At 33.8% G+C, this 19,587-nt stretch overlaps 1 protein-coding gene across 1 annotated transcript in view; it reads right to left on the reverse strand.

Annotated features, from left to right (window-relative positions):
- The window catches only part of LOC129229207 (geranylgeranyl transferase type-2 subunit alpha-like), a 39,875-nt gene that overhangs the window by 16,180 nt on the left and 4,108 nt on the right, over window positions 1-19,587 (reverse strand). The window contains exons 2-8 of the mRNA XM_054863469.1: window positions 17,910-18,020; window positions 12,139-12,266; window positions 7,977-8,164; window positions 5,826-6,020; window positions 2,235-2,318; window positions 1,398-1,480; window positions 1,221-1,316 (exon numbers count right to left, since the gene is read on the reverse strand). Of these exons, the coding sequence (XP_054719444.1) occupies window positions 1,221-1,316; window positions 1,398-1,480; window positions 2,235-2,318; window positions 5,826-6,020; window positions 7,977-8,164; window positions 12,139-12,266; window positions 17,910-18,020 (885 nt within the window). The remainder of the gene's footprint in view (window positions 1-1,220; window positions 1,317-1,397; window positions 1,481-2,234; window positions 2,319-5,825; window positions 6,021-7,976; window positions 8,165-12,138; window positions 12,267-17,909; window positions 18,021-19,587) is intronic.

Genomic DNA, 19,587 nt, shown 5'->3' on the forward strand with positions numbered 1-19,587 from the left:
AAGCGGTTTTTACCCAGCATCCTTAGTGGTACCCCAACAAGTAGACGAACTTGTTTCGCATAATGCATTCTGGGTAAAAACTCCACTTTTACTCCAGAAGGAAGCAGGAGGAGAAAAATTCCAGCATATATCCCGCAAATAACCGGAATGTGGTGAAAAGCAGGTTTTTTCCCGGGTCGAAAGTGCCCATGGAAACGCGCCTAATGGACCACTTTTATTGGTATTAAAATACTTTAGTACAGTTGAGAGCCAATTATCCGGGAAGTTCGGGAATATCGCTATCCCGGATATCTGAATTTCCCAGTTTTCTTGATCGCTAAAAAGTGCTATTGGCCGATTGTTTCTAAAACTTAAATTACTATAATAAATAGCAATGCATATTAAAATAAGAAGAAAACAGTTCAGAATTAATTATCAATATCGAAACATTAAAAACTAGTATAGAGAGAATAATTTAAACACTAAAAAAGTTTAGTTATCCATAAGACCTGAGACCCTCACATTCATTTAGAAAAGGAAAAAGATAAAAAAAATCACTTTTCTATGTTTTAAAACGAAAGAAAATGAAAAGAAGGGCAAGAAACAAGTTTTTGAACTTTTTTTTTTAAATAAAGGTTTGGTGTTTGCGATTATGGTAGTTATTGATATTTATTGCGTTTGCAGTAAGTTCATACCAATTAAAAATCAATTGATTAATGAGTCTGGTGTTTAACGATTTCTAGATTCCACCATCAACTATCTGAAAAATTCCCGAATCTGGTTTTCGGCGTTTCCCGCACTTTTGCGACATCACTTACGCTCTAAACGGCTTTAATTAGAAACCATTCAATGAAATATTGCATTAGAATGTGACAATATTCATTTCTTTATTTTTCAGTTGGAATAAAACCCGAAAACTTCAGACTTACGAGTGTACTTTTTAATTTAAGAAAATATTTCGGAAATTTTGCCCCGTGTTAAGTATAACCCTTTGAAGTTCGTTTTTGTAAACATTTTCCCGAGTTATAGACGAGTAATGTGGTATTTATTAAAAAACCGTTTATATTCTTTTAGGTACTTCCAAAAAATGCTTAGTTTTTCAAAAATTGCCAAAAATGCTAATTTTTAAAAAATAGCGAGAAAATCGGCATAAGGTTGCCGGTTTTATGGTTTCCTGGTTTTTTGGTTCCCGGATAAAAGGTTCTGCACTGTATTACATTAAGGATGAAAATATTGCTTACCCAAACAGTAGGAGGTGCTGAAGGGAAACCAACAGGCGTCCATGTTGCATTGACTGGAATGTTATTTATCTTCAGTTCTATACAACTCTCATTGATCTGAACAAATTAAAAATAACTTGATCTTAGTTCATCTTTTCATTATTAAAACAAAAGTTCAAAATAATAATAATAATATACCTTAAAAGGTTCAGAGAGCAAAATTGCGACAATATTTTGAGGCTTTAGGACACTTATATTGAGTATCTGGAGGGGGACTTTGCCTGAAAATTAAAATAAGTTTGATTAAGACAGTATCCAATTACATCAGCATCAGGGGTGATAGGGGACTCAAGTAAAATTTTTTGAAGACAGTAAAATTTGCTTTGCTTATCGCCATACTACCCGGATTATCCAAATTTTTGGTCATCCCATGGCCCTTGGTTCCAGTTAGTCCAGATAAATACAAATACAAAAGTGATGACCAGCAACAGGTTCTACGCCCAGGTAGGCTGGTCCTAGTCAATTTACAATCCCCAGTGAAGATCAATGGCCCTCTTAAAGCTATCCACCCCCTTGCTCATTACCACCTCTTCCGGCAAGCTGTTCCAAGGTTCCACTACCCTGCTAAAATAATAATTTTTCCTAATATCCATGTTAGCCTGAGATTTAAATAGCTTAAAACAATGCCCCCTTGTCCTGCTTTCAGTGCTAAACTTCAGCCCCGTAACATCTTTCATTTTAATAAATTTAAACAACTGAATCATGTCCCCTCGGTCTCTTCTTTGCTCAAGACTGTACATTTTTAGCATTCTAAGCCTGGAATCATAGTCTAAATGAGAAAGCCCATTTATTAGCCTTGTAGCCCGCCTTTGAACCCTTTAAAATAGAATAATATCTTTAAATAACCTTTCAATACATAATATCTTAAAAGAAATGAGGTTCGACAGTACATTTTTAAGAATTGTGCAATTATGAAAAAACTTTTAAATTTTAGACATACAAAACTGTGTGTAGGTTTCCAAAGGAAATACTTACTTCGCCCAAGCAGCCATCGATGATAAAACCAGACACTTTGATCATCAGGATCCGTGAATGCTGCATTTTGAACCATATCCAATTCTTGAAAATAAATCAATAAATATTTAAAAAAAAATTAATTAAATAAAAACAACAATTACAGTATAATCTCAATTTAGCGATTGTCAAGGGACTGGAAAGAGTTATCGTTAAACCAAGGTTATGATTAAATCGAGGAGGATAGACATTCAATGCCATCAAATCCGGACCAGATTGAAATCTGCCATCACCATTGAATGCATCAAATTAAAAATTCTAGAAGCATATTTCTTATATCTCCTCCTACGCCCATACCCCTTTTCAAGGATTGTTAGGGGCCATTCATTAATTATGTAAGGGTCCTGAGGGGGGGGGGAGGTTGGAAAAATCTCTACATACCCTTACTTTGAAGGGGAGGGGGTCAAATCCACTTACATAATATTTTTCAAGTCTATATATTGCATAGAAATTGCGCAGTCAAGTGGTTTGGCAGGGGCTTTATTTCATTTGCATCTGGAAAGTAAACGAGCTGACCTTTCTTTTACTCCAATTTAATGTCATTTTCCCATTATTGGCAATTTTAAAGTGATTCAATTGCTTACTCTCTAAATATCACCAACAGTGCCAAATTGAAACCAGATTTTTAAAAAAGAAAAAAATCACCAAATTTGTCCCCAAGTTGGCGACCAAAAGACTGGCAATATATCGCCAAATGTCCGCCAAGTTATAACACCACTTGAGCTTGCATCGAAATTAACGATTTCCCCCTAAAAAGGGGCAAAAGACCCCTTTGGAAACACCCGCATGCAACCAAAAGGGGAGGTGCACAACTAGACACCACTGGGAGTCTACGTACCAAATTTCAACTTTCTAGGACTTACCGTTCTTGAGTTATGCGACATACATACGCACATACATACTTACACACAGAGGTCATGAGAAAACTTGTTGTAATTAACTTGGGAATGGTCAAAATGGATATTTCGTGTGTCTATACGTTCTTAGGCACTTATCCACGCGTGGTCGAGTCGAAAGAAAGACTCAACATTCATTCAGGGGTGAGCAAAATGGAAATTAAGGCCGATTTTTGAGTGAAAATTTTTTCGCGAATACAATACTTCCTTTTTTGTAAAAGGAAGTAAAAAATGTATTAGGATGAGCTTAGGATTTGTTTTACAAAGAATGAATTAGTCTAAAATATAATAAAAGAATCACACTATGTATGGCATGTTTAATTTTAATTAGTATCGCATCATATACAAAACTAGTATGTTGTGGCCATCACGAAACTTTCTTCTATATTTTTCCTTTTTCTGATCCCTCCCCATGCTTGATGAGGAAGCAATATTCCCAACAAAAACAAAATTTCACATGAAAAAACTTGACGACCATCCCAATGTCTGAATTATTGCAAAAGCAAAGCAAAGAGCGAAAATTGAAAGTTATTTTAAAAGCCTTGCTTGAATGAATTACAAATATTTTATTTGTTAACAAACATAAGATGGCAACAGTTAAAAATTTTAAATCATTGAGATAATATTTCCGATCATTTCCATACAATTAAAATCACGAGAAATACGCAGACGACAATCTATTACGATTTATCTTTCTTATATAGCATTAATAAAGCTATTTTTATTCGCAAAAAAAAAAAAAAAAAAAAAAAAAAAAACACCTCTTGGAGCGATTGGTGTCCAAATTGAACCAAAGCCTGTTTACATATGGATTCACATATATTCCAAATTTCAACCAGAACGCAGCATTACTTCTTGAGATAGGGCACTCACAATGGAAAAAAAGAACGGGTGATTGCGCTACCCCCTTTTTAGCTGTTGACACCAAAATAAAATCAGCTCTTATACCCACTAAGGGCTACTTGCCGATAAATTTTTCTTTCATTCCGTTCACTATTTCTTGAGATACAGCAGTCACAATTGACGACAAAAAACGTTCTATAGCTCAACCCCCGTTTGAGTTATTGACACCAAAATTGAATCAGCACCTGTTCCTGTTAATGGCAACATATGGACCAAATTTTGTTTGATTCCGCCAGTTACTTCCTGAGGAATAGCAAGCAAGCGTAACTCAAAAAACGTCCCATTGCTCCACCCCCTTTGGAGGGATTCGCGCCAAAAACCAATGGGCACAAGTTCACATAGCGGCACATATGTGTACCAAATTTCGTTCGATTTCATGCGGTAGTTTTTGCTGTAGAGCGGCCACAAAAAACTGGTCACACACAGACGTGACACACACACATACACACACACACACATACACACACACAGACAGACAGACATTTTCCAAAAATAGTCGAAATGGACTCAGCACATCTCAAAACGTTCGAATCCGTCAAAATTCGAAATTCGAAAATTTGCACGAATCCAATACTTTCTTCTATACATTAGATATAGAAGAAAGTAAAAATGTCAAAAAAAAACATTCAGTCTAAATTCCAAATTTTTAGCAAATATTTCTTAACACAAAAAGGTTTAGCTTAATAATAGTGAATTTGATAACGATTCCAGTGGATGTAAGATTCATTATTTCATTATTTTGAAAAACGAAATGGAATCTTACGAAAGAATAGGGGGGAGGGGTTCGAAAAAATCTTATGCACCCCCTTTCATGAGACAAGGGGTGGGGTTAAAAATTGCAAAAATCATCCTTACGTAATTACTGAATGGTCTCTTAGTGCAAAGAGAGAAATAACTAGTACGCTTTACTGTCCAACCACGGGTTGTATGGAATTTTCAAACGTCCAGATAAGACAAATCTATCTGAATTAGGGGGAAAAGAAAAAATTTGATGCCGTTATTCCACTCATTTGAATGAGACTCTGCTTCTGCAAAAGCTGGCATCGCTAAAAAATAATAGCATACCTGCCAACCTCCGAGAAAAAAAATCCGGAAGATTTTTTTTTTTTTATCCACAAGATTTTAACGCAAAATAAAATCAAACAGGACACCTACCCTCTTTACATTTAACAATATATTAGTTATGAATTTTATATCAATTGAACTTACTTTCGTTTAGTAAATATTACTTTTATTGCTTTCTTTAAAAGTTTGGAAATAACATTTGTTACTCATCTTAAAAAAAGAACGAAGCAAAAACAGCTCGAATTGAGAGAATGAGAAGATAATTGGCGCCGAAATTGTGCCCCTAGTTGCCCGCCGCGACACTTGCTTTGATTGGATCCCGATGAAGTCATGCGCTGCATCACTCAGTGATGTCATAATCTTGCCTCGCTTCTTCTCGTGCCATTCTCTTACGGCAACCTTTCCTTGGCTACTTGGACTATAACGCGGTGCCACGTTCCACAAAAGTCTCGTTAGCGCCAAAATTGGCGAGATAATTATTTTTTCTACAAAACGTGAAAAATCCGGAAGATTTTGCTCATAACCGGAAAAACGGAAAAGGACATAAAAATCCGTAAAACTTCCGGGAAATCCGGAAAGGTTGGCAGGTATGTAATAGATTCGTCCATTTCCGGCTGTAAAACGGATGTTTTTCTTTCCATACAATCCGTGGTCAGACAGCAAGCCTCATCTAAACAGATAAATTTACCTTTTAGCAGCACATCCTCACTGATAGATCCTTTCACTGTCCCAGGATGGACAACAGGCAATAAAGTGCTGCGGTAATGCCAGGCTGAGTAATTGGAAAAATTAGATTCAATCAGCTCTGTTGTGTAAGCTAACTCCTCTTCTGGGGATACACCACACTTTTTACTAACGAGTCGCCTGTAGTCCCAGCAATGAACTGCAAAACATTTAAAATTTCTTAACTGAGTAAGGGGCTGTCCACAAGCGATGTCACGCATTGAGGGGGGGGGGGGAGGGTTCGTGGAATTGTGAGTTTTTGACAGGGTTCATTGATTTAAATCAGTTTGGTTTAAATCATGATTAAAATTATGATTTAAATCAAGTGATTTTTTAAACAAAATCATTGATTTAAAATCAGTTTATTTTATTTTTATAAATTAATTTTGCATTTTTGGAATGTGCTGCTCTAAATTTCACTACTCTGCATAAAACAATCTTAAATTCAAAAGGCAAAACTACATGAATCCCTCTTTCTGTGCGTGAAACAGATTTAACTCTTGCAATATTGCTTTTACTCTGAAATTACAGTTCAATTCAGTACAGAACCAAATACAAATTTGCAGTTTTTCTTATACACCATACTTATATAGTTGAGAAAAGTAATTGTTCAGCATATTCTTTTACGTTAAAATGTACATGATGATGGAAACCTTATTTTTAAGCAAAGCATAAAACAAAATCACTTCCTATCTAAGTAAAATAACATATTTATAAATCCTTAAAATGTATAATTTAAAGTTCAGCCAACAGTGTAGCGTAGCTAGCAACAAAGCCAATAAGATGCTTGGGTTTATCAATAGATCTATTTCAAACAAACCTAAAGAAGTTCTTCTGCCCTTATATAGAAGTTTGGTAAGACCTCATTTGGAGTATGCTGTTCAGTTTTGGTCTCCTTATCTTAAGAAAGACATTAATGCATTGGAAAGGGTTCAAAGGCGGGCTACAAGGCTAAAAAACGGACTTTCTCATTTAGACTATGATTCCAGGCTTAGAATGCTAAAAATGTAGTCTTGAGCAAAGAAGAGACTGAGGGGACATGATTCAGTTGTTTAAATTTATTAAAACGAAAGATGTTACGGGGCTGAAGTTTAGCACTGAAAACAGGACAAGGGGTCATTGTTTTAAGCTATTTAAATCTCAGGCTAACGTGGATATTAGGAAAAATTATTATTTTAGCAGGGTAGTGGAACCTTGGAACAGCTTACCGGAAGAGGTGGTAATGAGCAAGGGAGTCGATAGTTTTAAGAGGGCCATTGATCTTCACTGGGGATTGTAAATTGACTAGGACCAGTCTAGCTGGGCCCAGAGCCTGTTGCTGGTCGTCACTTTTGTATTTGTATTTGTATTTGTATTGGATAGTTAGAGAACTTATCTTAGTTTTAAAAGAAAGCTGAATGGATTCATTTATTGTATGAAATATATTATGTTTATAAGTGTAAAGTAATTGATAATTACAAATTTTTGAAAACATCAAAAAAATCTGATTTAAATTTAAAAAAAATCTGATTTAAATTTAAAAAATCCGACTTTTTTGATTTAAACAAATAAAAAAAGCACGAACCCTGGTTTGTGACAAGGGGGAAGAAATGTGACATCTAGCATTTTTTATATGGATATGTTTATGAAAAATAGCATGAAAAGTGACAAAGAGGGGGGGGAGGGGTTTAAGGTGAAGCCTGGCACTTTGTGAGAAAGCGGGGGGAGCGGGGGGGGGGGGGGGGTCAAAAATTAAAAAAAAAAAAGTGACATCATTTATGGACAGCTTCTAACAAGAGTTTAGTTTTAAAGACAATAAATTAAAATAAAAATTTCTATTGCAGAATTACTACAAATAATAGCAAAAGATAAATAATATTACAATGAACTCTTAATAAAAATATTCATACAAATTTAACCTTAAAATAAAAGCTAAAATAAGAATTTAATTCCTCTTTTTTAGCATTTAACAGTCATAATGATAATTCTGTCTTAAATTCATACATAATATTTAAATGTGAATTTCATGGTTTACATTTCAATCTTGCACTGATTACAGACAATTGCAGATTTCATGTCAGGGGATTTGAGAGAGTACATTATGGTAAAACATACAAAAGTAGGAATCAATACTCACAATTTCTTTCGTCGTGTGAAAGAAAAAATCCACAAAGTTTCAATTCTCTCTTCCAGTCCGGCTCAGGATTGAATTTCATGACCCAGTAGCGATGATGCCATGCTCCATAAGATTTCGGATTCGTTTTTAAGCAATTTTGAGTCAAGCCCAATTCAACCAAAGCCAAGTTTTTCAATTCTTCTGTGCTTCTGTACAAGTTATTATGAAATGGGTGATTAATAATTTTATATACAAATATTGCCCTTTTTTCGAACAAATACAATTACGCTCAGAACACATAGGGTAACGGCATTAGTAACAGACATGTTTAAGACATCGCTCTCAGGTTAACACAATTTTCTGAGCCTTCTAATGTATTTAGACTTTTAAAACGATTTCTCTCTCATGCAACAACATGTCATCTAACGTTTGGCTGCTTCTGGATCCTCTGAAAGAGTTAATTCTATTTTCATTTGCTTGATTTTGAAAAACGGTCCGGACCCCCCCCCCCCCCCCCCCCCCAGAAACAGACAGTTCTGATGATACCCAGTAACAGATAGGATGAGGAAAGGATGAGCAATGGACACAGTTCCCCTGTTCTCCTCAAAATGTGCAAAAGTTCTTTATTTTTTGATCTAAAGCCTTATTAAATTCAAATGAACATTAAACACCGGCAGATCACATGGTGGCTGTTTACAACCTTACACCACAGCCTTGTAATTATCAACTGGCTCATAAAATTCACTCTGATAACACTAGATGGTTACACCGTACTCATGGGTCGCAGCAACATTAGTTTTACCCGCCTAAAATTCTTATTATTTAAATCCAAACCTATGACTGTCTGTTACTGGACCCTTGTCTGTTACTGCTGCCGTTACCCTATGAGGCAGTGAGAAGCAAAGGGATTGTAAGTGGCAAAATTAAAAATTTGGAGATAACCAGTACCAATGTTAGGTAAACTTTTCCTCTGTTTTGGGGTTAGTATTAGTAGCCCTGATTGGTTCTGCTAAATGACACGATTTAGAAAACTTTTGAATGAAAGCCTACCTAGGACAGGTACTTTAACCTTTTAAATACAGCGGTACAGCATTTGTACCACAAAATAATTTGGACCACACACGTCTTCGGTACAGCAGCTGTACCAGGGTAGTCCTTTCTCCCTTTCGGCAGGCTGCTTGCGAGGGGAAGTTTGGAGACATTCTTTGAAAGATTAGCAATGTTCAGCGAAGCATGCAGAGCAGGCTGATAAGAATGGCTGTCTAAGTGGCATCCCTTCCTGGTCAGTCCTAAACAATGCTGATGGTTGCAACCCTTTCCGTTGCAATTCCGGGAGAAAGCAGCTTTTAGCCGTAGGGGGCCTTGCACCTGTTTCAAGGGAAGGGGGTCGAATTCCTAAACTTTCGCTGTTCTTAAGATGAAGTTGGGATATGTGTCTGCCGTATTCAAAAAGTTAAACACATTTTCCTCAAAACTTGCAAATGACCACTAACATCCCTTTGCTTCTCACTGGATCAATTTATACAATGCTAGTTATCTACAGAAATTGCATCAAGACAGTTACTGACATCCAGTTGCATCATAAAATAAGACAATTAGGCATCACTTAAACAGTTCAAGAATATTTTTTCGAAAAATGTATTTTTATCTAATATTTCAGGCATGTTCCAGTTTGGGAACATTGGCATGTTGTTCTTTTACTAAGGTTTTCGAAGAATTATACTTTATGATCACTTGCTACTATTTTGTATTAATGTATATAATGCTTGATAGATATGACATTATTTGTTACAATCCCCTCAATTTTAAATGTTGAAAGTTTCGAAACCTAAAAATCAATATGCATTTTTTATAAAACAAATTCAATCAAAAATTGAGACTTAACAGCATAAAACTTAGAAATAATGATTGGGGGCCAACTGTCTAGAAAGTCTGGTGTGACAAGGTGGTGAAATTTATTCCTAACAGATTGTACAACAAGCGGGGTACTTGAAAAGAGCTGTAAACACCTTTATTTCTAAGTACCCCAAGAGATTTTTCAACGTCACTCTTACCCTAAAACTGGAGATGGAGGGGAAGGGGCGGTAAAAAGGATAGTGTTGAAGCCCAAAATGCTGTCAACATTCATTTCAATACCTCAACAGACGTTGATTTCAATTCTGAGGCTTTCACGAACCACATAACAGAAGTAAGAAAGCACGCAAATTGCCCAATTTTATATAGCGCAGTTTTTTCCCCGAGGTCGAACTACTTAAAAACTTGCCACTTCCGTTACGTTCACGAATATCGACCCTGAACATTCAGGAATAACGGTCCTGAATATTCAGAAATAACGTTTGTAAAACCGATCAATGTAGAAAAAATTTCAAAAACCACATAGAACTATGTTTTTTCACCAACGTTGAACTATGTAAAAACTTGCCACTTCCGATACGTTCACGAATATCGACCCTGAACAATCAGGAATAACGTTTCCATAACCGATCGACACAGAAATTTTTTTCAAAAACAATACAGAACTATATTTTTCACTGACGTCGAACTACTTAAAAACTTACATAAAAAGTAGTCGAAAACTTTGTACTGTATAGTGAATAAAAAAATGACAACGTATATAAAGTACAAATTGAGAATGAAAAAAGGTTAAAAAACCAGCAAACAGCTGTTTCGGCACTCTAAAATACAAGTGCCATCATCAGTGCAATTAAAAAACGAAGACAGGTTCACCCGACTAAAACTTGCCACTACCGTTATGTTCACGAATATCGGCCCTGAACTTTCAGGAGTAACAGTTCTATATCGTCACCCCAATTGCTAAGAGGTGACAATGTTATTTTTGACAATGTGATGCCAAAGTTCCCGAACGGGAACAGAGAAGTTTGATCGATTATAAAAATACGTTTCTGTTGGAAATTTTTATTGGTTATGTTTGAGCATCAAAATGATCTCTACTTATGTCAAAATGGTTAAGTTTTTTTAAGAATTTTTTATAAATTCCTTAATCAATCTTGGTGAAAATCGACAAAAAAGCTCGTTTTTGCGAATTTTTGTAGAACACAGTAATTGTAGATAAAAACTAAGTTTTCCCTCAAAACATCAAATCTGTTTTTGCCAATAAATTTTTTAAAAAGTTAAATTCTCACAAGTAAAATTTTATTTTATAGGATTTTTTGAAGTGGACATTGGCACTTAAAAGGTTTTAAACTGAAAAATTTCTTTTTACTTCCCTGTACAAAGTATGCGCTACTTTTTAGAGGAAGCAACTACACCTTAATAATGCTCTAATGCAGGTCTATCATTTGGACGGGGGAGGGGGGAGCAGGAAGGGCAACTGCCTTCCTGGTTTTTAGAAATTAATGTAGCATGTATGTAATGTGGGCATGGCTTTTGTTGTTTTTTGATATAATATACATTGAATATATATGCTTTGACATAATATACTTTGAACACACATTTGTTGTCCACACAGCATGTAATGTAATGTGGGCATGGCTTTTGTTGTTTTTTGATATAATATACATTGAATATATATGCTTTGACATAATATTGTAACGGATTCGGTGCGACTTCCACTTTCTTGAAATGAAGACACAGTTCTTGATAAAAACACAGGAGCTTTATTTACACTATGTACAGGAGAAATCGTTAACTTCTAAATTAATCATCAGCAATTAAGCAATTATCACACAACACCGTAAACTCAATGTTTACACACGTTTTTACTTCCAAATACGAAAACAACACAGCGAAATGCCTCGCAATAAACAGAGCTAATACACTCTCAGAACAAATTCTCAATCGAAACTAAACTGTTTATCCATCGCTAACGGCTTATATACACACCGAAAAGAAATCTCTCAAATATTCCAGAAAATGCTACAACGTTCTACAACTACACTTTCATTGATAAAATCAGTGAATGAAATAAGAAAAAAAAAAGAATAGGGGGTTGTATACTTTAGCCATATGTTAAGGGGTTGTATATTCATTACGGGAAACTATTTACAGGTTACGTTACTACAATAATTACTATTTACAGAATTTGTAACAATATACTTTGAACACACATTTGTTGAAAAAATGTAAAATGATGGGCCAGCTCCACTGGTATGGAAACTTAGTTAATCTTATGGTTAATTTGGTAACTTTTGGTAAACTTGGTTTAATGAGATAATATACTTACTTTCCACTGGCTAGGAAGTCATTGAGAATATTCCTTCGGTAATTCCAAAATGTATAAAAATCAGGATTTTCTTCAAGAACTGTTCGAGTCAATTCAAGGCCTTCCTCATCATACTCTTTATCTTCTTTCTACAAGCAAGAAGTCAATTAGTATCAATCAGAAGAAACTATCTTCATCAGAGAAAGCACCTTTCCAAGTGTATTTCATGCATTAAAAATTGGAAATACAAAAAAAAAAAAAAAAAATCAATAAAGCATTTTATTATACTTTGCATTTTAAATAAAATATTTACATTGAGCAATATAAAAGCAAATAAAATTTTAAAAATATTATAGTTGAATGGTTTGATACATTTTAACTGCAAACTGTTAAACATGATAAATGCTAAAAATCAAAATAGTACACATCTCCTTCCAGTACTATGATCTTCCTTTCATCTTCAGAAAATTTGTTTTTATACAGAATTGACTACTAGGGTCTTCAGTTGTCACATATTTTACTAATAAAAAAAATTTAAAAAACACCAAAGAGTATTTTTATACTTTAAAAAATAAATAAATAAATAAAAAATCCAAGCCACATCTCTGACTTTTAATGCATTTCTCTACTAGATTTAAATTCAAAATATAAAATGAAATTTTGTTTTGATACATAAATTTTAAAAATAAATAATTTACTAGTGTTTTAGTATAGAAAGATGGGCACAAAACTCATAATACCATATACCTAACCGAAAAAGAAATTAAGTAAACATGAAACTATTAGTTGATTGATACTGTTACGAATAGAGCTAAATTATTTTCCAAAAAGTATTTCTAGCATTAATTTGCATCGATTTAATCCCATTCATTTTTTTTGTCTTGCAATAAGATCACGTCAGCAAAATCTGCAAATTGCCCGTAACGTTTAAACTCCTGGCATTTTGCCTCGCTGTCATTGCTTTTCGACATCAACTCAAGTCAAACTTGCTTGTATCTAGGCAGCTCAGTTGAGTTTGCTTGATTTTGTCGATACTTTTGGCTTGGTGCTCTTAACATGCATTTCAGGGACCGCGTTAAGCATTTGCCACTGCGCCAAATATGCGATAAAATCGTAAATTCTACGAAAAAAATTCTAATTTGGCGAATTTATAGGCAAACAGAAAATTTTCCGAAACTACGATAGAAAAAAAAATCTCCCCCTCAAAAGATTGTCAAAAATTAAGTCATACTTCATTCTCTGATTAAATATTTCTACCGAACAAAATAAACATTACATTCACATTAAAATCAGTTAAAGTTGGCTAACACTTTTAAAATTTGGCCAATTTACTGGCTAACAATTCGAAATCCTTAGCACAGCCCCTGCATTTGGTAGCTCTAAATGTTTAAATCAGCGCTTCAGGCTTTAATTACAATTTACTTTGTAAGTCATTTAAAGTGTTGCCTGCCTGTTAGAGATGAGCTACTCATTTTGTATAGAGCCTATCTTCTATTTTTCATTATACATTTCACTGTAAATATCATAGCTGTAATAATTAAGTTATTTTTAACTTCGGCTCTTCTAATGTTTCACAAGATAAAGAAAAAACATGATTTTTCATTCACTATCACACTTTCTGGTTGAACTTTCACTAAATATTAATAGGCAGAGCACTATGGAAAGCTCACAGCTTAACAGATACAGTAGAATACCTTTATAACGAAAACCTGTATAACGCAATTCTCTATAAACCGCACAACTTTTCAGAAGTAAACAATAAGTTTTGAAATTTAAAAAATCCCTCTGTTTTTCCTTGCAAACATAAAAATTGTTAGGAAAATTAAATTTTGAATCAGTTTTGCATCTTTTCATCTTAATTCAAAGCTTTTAAATGAAAATTAGCATTCACAGTAAAATGAAAATACCAGATGGTTCTTGAAAATGCAGCTGTTATGCAAACCATGAAGCTAGCAGAAGTGCAGGATATTTCACTTTCTTGTACCTATAATTAGTGCTTTAATACTCACTACAGATAAAATTCATTCTGAAGTGCTAATATCTAAATATATTTTGAATATTAGTTTAAAAATTTATGAAATGACCTATATAACACCAAAACCTGTATAACGCAAAAACTTTGGTCCCAAGGTGTGCGTTATAATGGTCTTCTACTGTACAATGACAAGTTGTAAAAAACAGGGCCGTAGCAGTTTTAGCAAACATATTCTTTGAAACATTTATATGGTCTATCAAATTTGGTTTCATATGTATTCCATTGATTTTTGTTACAATAGGTTCTCTAAATGGAAGGAGGGGATGTTCTTACAAAACGCCATATTGTTAAATAATAAATGAATTCCTCCATAACTACAATAAACTACCATAAACACACAAAGAGTTTGTACAATTTTTCAGTTATACTAAATTCACATTTCACAAATAAAATTGAAATAATAATATTAACAACAATATTATTTATATAACTAAAAAATAAATAAAAAATAAAATAAATAAAAAATGGAAAGCATTTCTTTGGATGAAAAATTTCTGAGGGGGTTTGAACCCTATAAACCACCCCCTTGCATAGGGCCCTGGTAAAAAATAATAAAATGAACTGCCTCTAAGGCAAAAGCAATATATCGTTCGTTTGAAAGAAGAGTGCCACAATATGAAATGTTTAATTTTCTTTTTGCTTAAAGGTCTTCAAATGACGTTATCTTCTTTGGAAAATAATGACAGGTTTTTAGTTTCAATAGTAACCACTGGAGAGCACAGGGAACTTACTTTTCATAATGCAAATCTCTTAAATCATCAATCTTCTAATGCAATACTCTTTTTCCAAATGAGCGATATGTTTAGATAAAATATAAGTAAAATAGTAAACATTTACTGTATTTAACACAATAAAAATATTTACACACACAGACATAAAGAAAAAAAACTTCCTATACCAGCTAATTGTGCAGATTTTTGTAAAAAACTAAAACTATAGAAAACATCAAAATTTCAAGAGGTACATTAAAAAAGCTTTATTCAAACTTTTTGTGGTACAGATGTGATATACCCCCCCCTCCCCTTGGCGAGGATAGAATTTTTAGCTCATTTCGAAAATCGCCAACGTTGGCGATAAAACTTTTTCCGGTAGCCCTAGTAACCCTGCAGAATATACCTGGGAAGTACAGATGTGAACTAATTCTTTTCGCACGTGTGTCCGTGGAGGTAGGTGCACATATGTTCCGCTCTTAGGGGGATTTTACGACGTGGTGTTGTTTCGTGCAATATACCTTACAGGAATGCTTATTTTGTGTTAGTTTAAATTCAGTAGTTGTGTTTTGAAGTAAAAACATTTGAAAATGCCAGTTTCTTCAAACTTGAAGGTTAATTAAAAGTTAACTCCAACGTGGTGTGTATCTGTAACGTGCCATTGTCATATGATGTATTGTTTTAGACTGAGTGTGAATATTTATACCATATAAAAAGGTAAGTTCTTTATTTTAGAATTCAAAAAAAAACCTCTCACTTCCAAAATTCTTTGTTTTTACAAATCCTTGAGGGGTTCTTGTAGTATACATAACTGTGATCATACTCCGACTGTAATGTATATTAACAGTCGGAGGGATAACTGGCGAGCCCTCGGTCTCATAGTACTTTCGTAATGAGACCGAGGCAGGGGTCTCATTACGAAAGTACTATGAGACCGAGGGCTCGTATCCCGGAGAAATGATGAAAAAAAAATTAATGCATTAATTTCGACTTGTAATTAATACAATAATTTATTTCATTGTATTTTAATATGTTTACAAAAAACCCCGGCCCTATACATTTTTGAAGCATATATTCGTGATGCTTTTTGTTGTGCTTTTATGTTGTTTTTATATATATTGTGTTCTGAAGTGCTTTGATCATGTTTTCTTATCTGATTTTTTCCTGTTGGCGCTAAAAAAGCATCGCTAAGAACGATGTATGACATATGTCGTCATACATCGTTTTCTTGGCGACGCTTTCTTGGCGCCAACAGGAAAAAGTCGCCAAGGGTGGGGTATATCACATCAGTTCCCTTTTTGTTTCAAACTAAATTTTTCTATCTTTTATGAGTGTTAGTGAGCACCATGGAAATAGAGTTTTTCTTGTTTTTGTGCAAGTCATACAGAAATTTAAATTTCTAATTCTTTTCCTTTTTTAAAAATGCTGAAGAAGCTGGTACGTAACTCATGACTAACAGCAACCTGGAAGAACAAAGACTATTGAATATGGCGGATGAGTTAATACAGCGGTCAATAACCCGTCGATCTCGAGCCTGTTTTCAGTCGATCGCAACAATATGTTTTCTTTGGTTTCTATCGGAGTATCATTTTCTGAAACAAAATTAGGTTAATGTCCAAATTATTTGACAATTTTCCACTTTCCAAACTTTTTATGTTCAGCGGAACTTATTGTGGTCACTATTTCATCAATTTTAAAACAAGCAATATACTAACAGGTGAAAATATTTCTATGTGAGTTAACAGTGTTCACATAATATCATTTTATCAAATTAATGCAACTATTTAACAAGTAGTAAAATCTATTTTGATAAGATTTTGCCTATAATTTGAAGTCAGCATAATCTCAACTTAACCGCAAATGCAACACGACCGTTTACCCCCCCCCCAGTTGATCTTTGTATTCACCAAACTTGGAAAGTAGATCTTCAGTCAATTTAGATAGCCGACCGCTGAGTAAATACTTTCCAGGCTCAGTGGGATATTTTAGTGCATCTTTACATTTTTAAATGTATGATGACCTAATAACTATTTGCAAAACTTTCCTTCAAACAAAAGCAATGAATTTAATCATCCCATAAATTCACTTTTTTTAAAGTATGATATTTGATTCTGCTATGCAAAAAATATTTGAGGAAGCAAGAAGCAAAGTGATTTTTTTTAACATTTTCGAGTAAAAAATAGCATTTTTAATCGGTTTTATAACCACGGTTTTACCTTTACGTCAAAAATTGTTTTTTGACATAAATGTCAAAAACCTAAATTTGGGTGTCCAAAACCTATCTAAAATTAATATTGACATAGAAAATTATCTGAACAAGTGGTTCTTAATTTTATAAATTTTGATTTCAGACATTTAAGGAAATTCTTGGACCGTTTAACATTTTTTAAATATTTAAATGATGTGCAGAAAAAAAAAAGAAACATTTAGTTAACACATTAAGACATTTGCTCATATCATACTTGCCAACAGCTACTGTAAAAAAAAATACTGTTGATTATTGAAACACAGAAATACCCTATTTTTCACTGTTATTTAGGGGAAAATGGAACTGTTTTATTATCTATCAGAGTACAATTAAATGCAAGTTCCTTACATTACATTCACAAACGAGAAAACTTCTCAAAATGAAGGAACCTTCCGGAAAAACCGGTAAAGTTGGCAGGTATGCTCATACCTGTTGTACGCTGTTACTCTAAAGCAGCATTTTTAAAATTGTGTTCCATGAATCAACAGGGCTCTACATTTTTTAAAACCATGATGCACAAAAATAAAATATCACTTGAGGCAGTGAGAAGCAAAGGGATGCAAGTGGACATTTTCAAGTTTTGAGTAAAACGCGCATAAAGATTACGTCCTAAGTAGGCTTTCATTGAATTTTATTCCCAAATCATGCTGAACAGCAGCACCTACCAGGGCAACCAGTACTATCTCTTGCCCCAAGACAGAGGATGGGTTCACCTACCATGTGTACTGGTTATCTTCAAATTTTTAATTTTGCCACTTGCATCCCTTTGCTTCTCACTACCTCAGTTATAGAATATTACTTTTTGAAATATCTTTGATGTAACTTCAGAGTAAATCTTCAGTTTTGCCAACTGCTCCCGTTTTTTTGCTTCAGCTTGTTCTTCGGTCGTACGCACTTTTATTCTTCCATGCTGAAAATTTTCAGAAAAATTTGTAAGTTATCTACTTAAAAATAGGAACTGAAATTTAATAATTCACTCATTTCAACACATAATAGCGTATTTTGTAATGGATATTCATACCATTTATGCAAAGTATCAGAAAATAATCTATTACTAGCTGCGTCGCCCGGCTTTGCACGGTCTGCCTCAAAAATAAAATTTATGCTAAGTGACGCGTGTTTAACAATCAGACTTTAACAAAAAAAAATCAGTAAATTTTGCGGTAGATTGCGGAAAAATAACCGGAAAGAAAACATTTTAAATTCCCCGATTACAGGAAAAGCCTCAAAACAAAATCCAGAATTTTATTTCTTCATATTTGTGAAAAAAATGGCAACAGGTCTTTCTTCCCAGTGATTTCCTTCATTGCTACAAATTTTAATAAAAGCATTGCTGCGGGAAGTTGAGTTGAAGCACTGAATAATAATTTGAATGGAGGAAAGCCTTTGAAAATTAGGAATTTTATGTTGAAATCTAAGTATCATAATTAATAGTTTTTAATTGATATCTCCGCTAATTACTATCGGAGGATTATGTTAAATAGCCAAACATGAAGATGGGAAGATTACGAATCCATCAATAGCCTGGTTCGATGGTCAGTTCACTGTCGTTCGGGAGAAGAAGCCTGGACATACATAGATACATACGCTCAGTTTTTGATTATATAAGATATATGTATATAAATGGCTCTATGATAAACAGTGTGAGTGTGTGTTTGTTATTTTATGCAAATATCCAGTTTACATTGTATTTTTGCAAAATTAGGCATAAAGATCATTTGATAGGGTGGTTTTAGCCAGAAAACCTTTGAAACAGAATGTTAATGCCTATTAATTTTAATGACCCATTTTTAAAATTAAAAAAAAAAAAAAAAAACCAAGAGGTCTCGATTTAAATTTTGAGTCGTAAAATTTCTCTTTTGCTACATGTTGTTGGAAAATTTTACAATTTTTTTTCCCTTTATTTAAGCTTGATTGTTGAACAAGTTGACACAACTTTTGGAGGTAGACCATACAACACATTTAGTATATAGATATTTGTTAACATGATGAATCTTAATGAGTAAAAATTTTATTGGATGAATATTTGCAATCAATATTGAGAATTTCAACAATCAACAATGAATGCAATCTATCAAAATTGCACGGTAAAGGTAAAATTCAGTCGCAGACCTCCAATTGATAATTTTGATTTTATTGCCTTTCACTGAATTTCTAGTTGTATAATGTTTGCAATTTTTGGTATCATGATTACTTTTTTATTAACCCAGGAGAACTCGCGGTACTTTTCGTCACACGAAAGCTGGCGGGGGGGGGGGGGGGCTCCGTAGACCCGGAGTGGTTATTTCAGTAAGTTGAGTTTGCAAAATAGAAAAAGAATTGTGTTTTCAACACTGAATTATAAATAGATAAACAGCCTCTAAAATATGTTTTAAAAAGTAAGGTTTAAGAAAGTTTTATGATTTATGAATCTAAATCTTCTTCTAAGTATGACTGATGATCGCTATACTGTTCTGTGTCAACTTCTTCTTCATCAT

The sequence above is a fragment of the Uloborus diversus genome, chromosome 9 (assembly GCF_026930045.1).
Source record: "Uloborus diversus isolate 005 chromosome 9, Udiv.v.3.1, whole genome shotgun sequence".
In the NCBI taxonomy this organism is placed as follows: Eukaryota; Metazoa; Arthropoda; class Arachnida; order Araneae; family Uloboridae; genus Uloborus; species Uloborus diversus.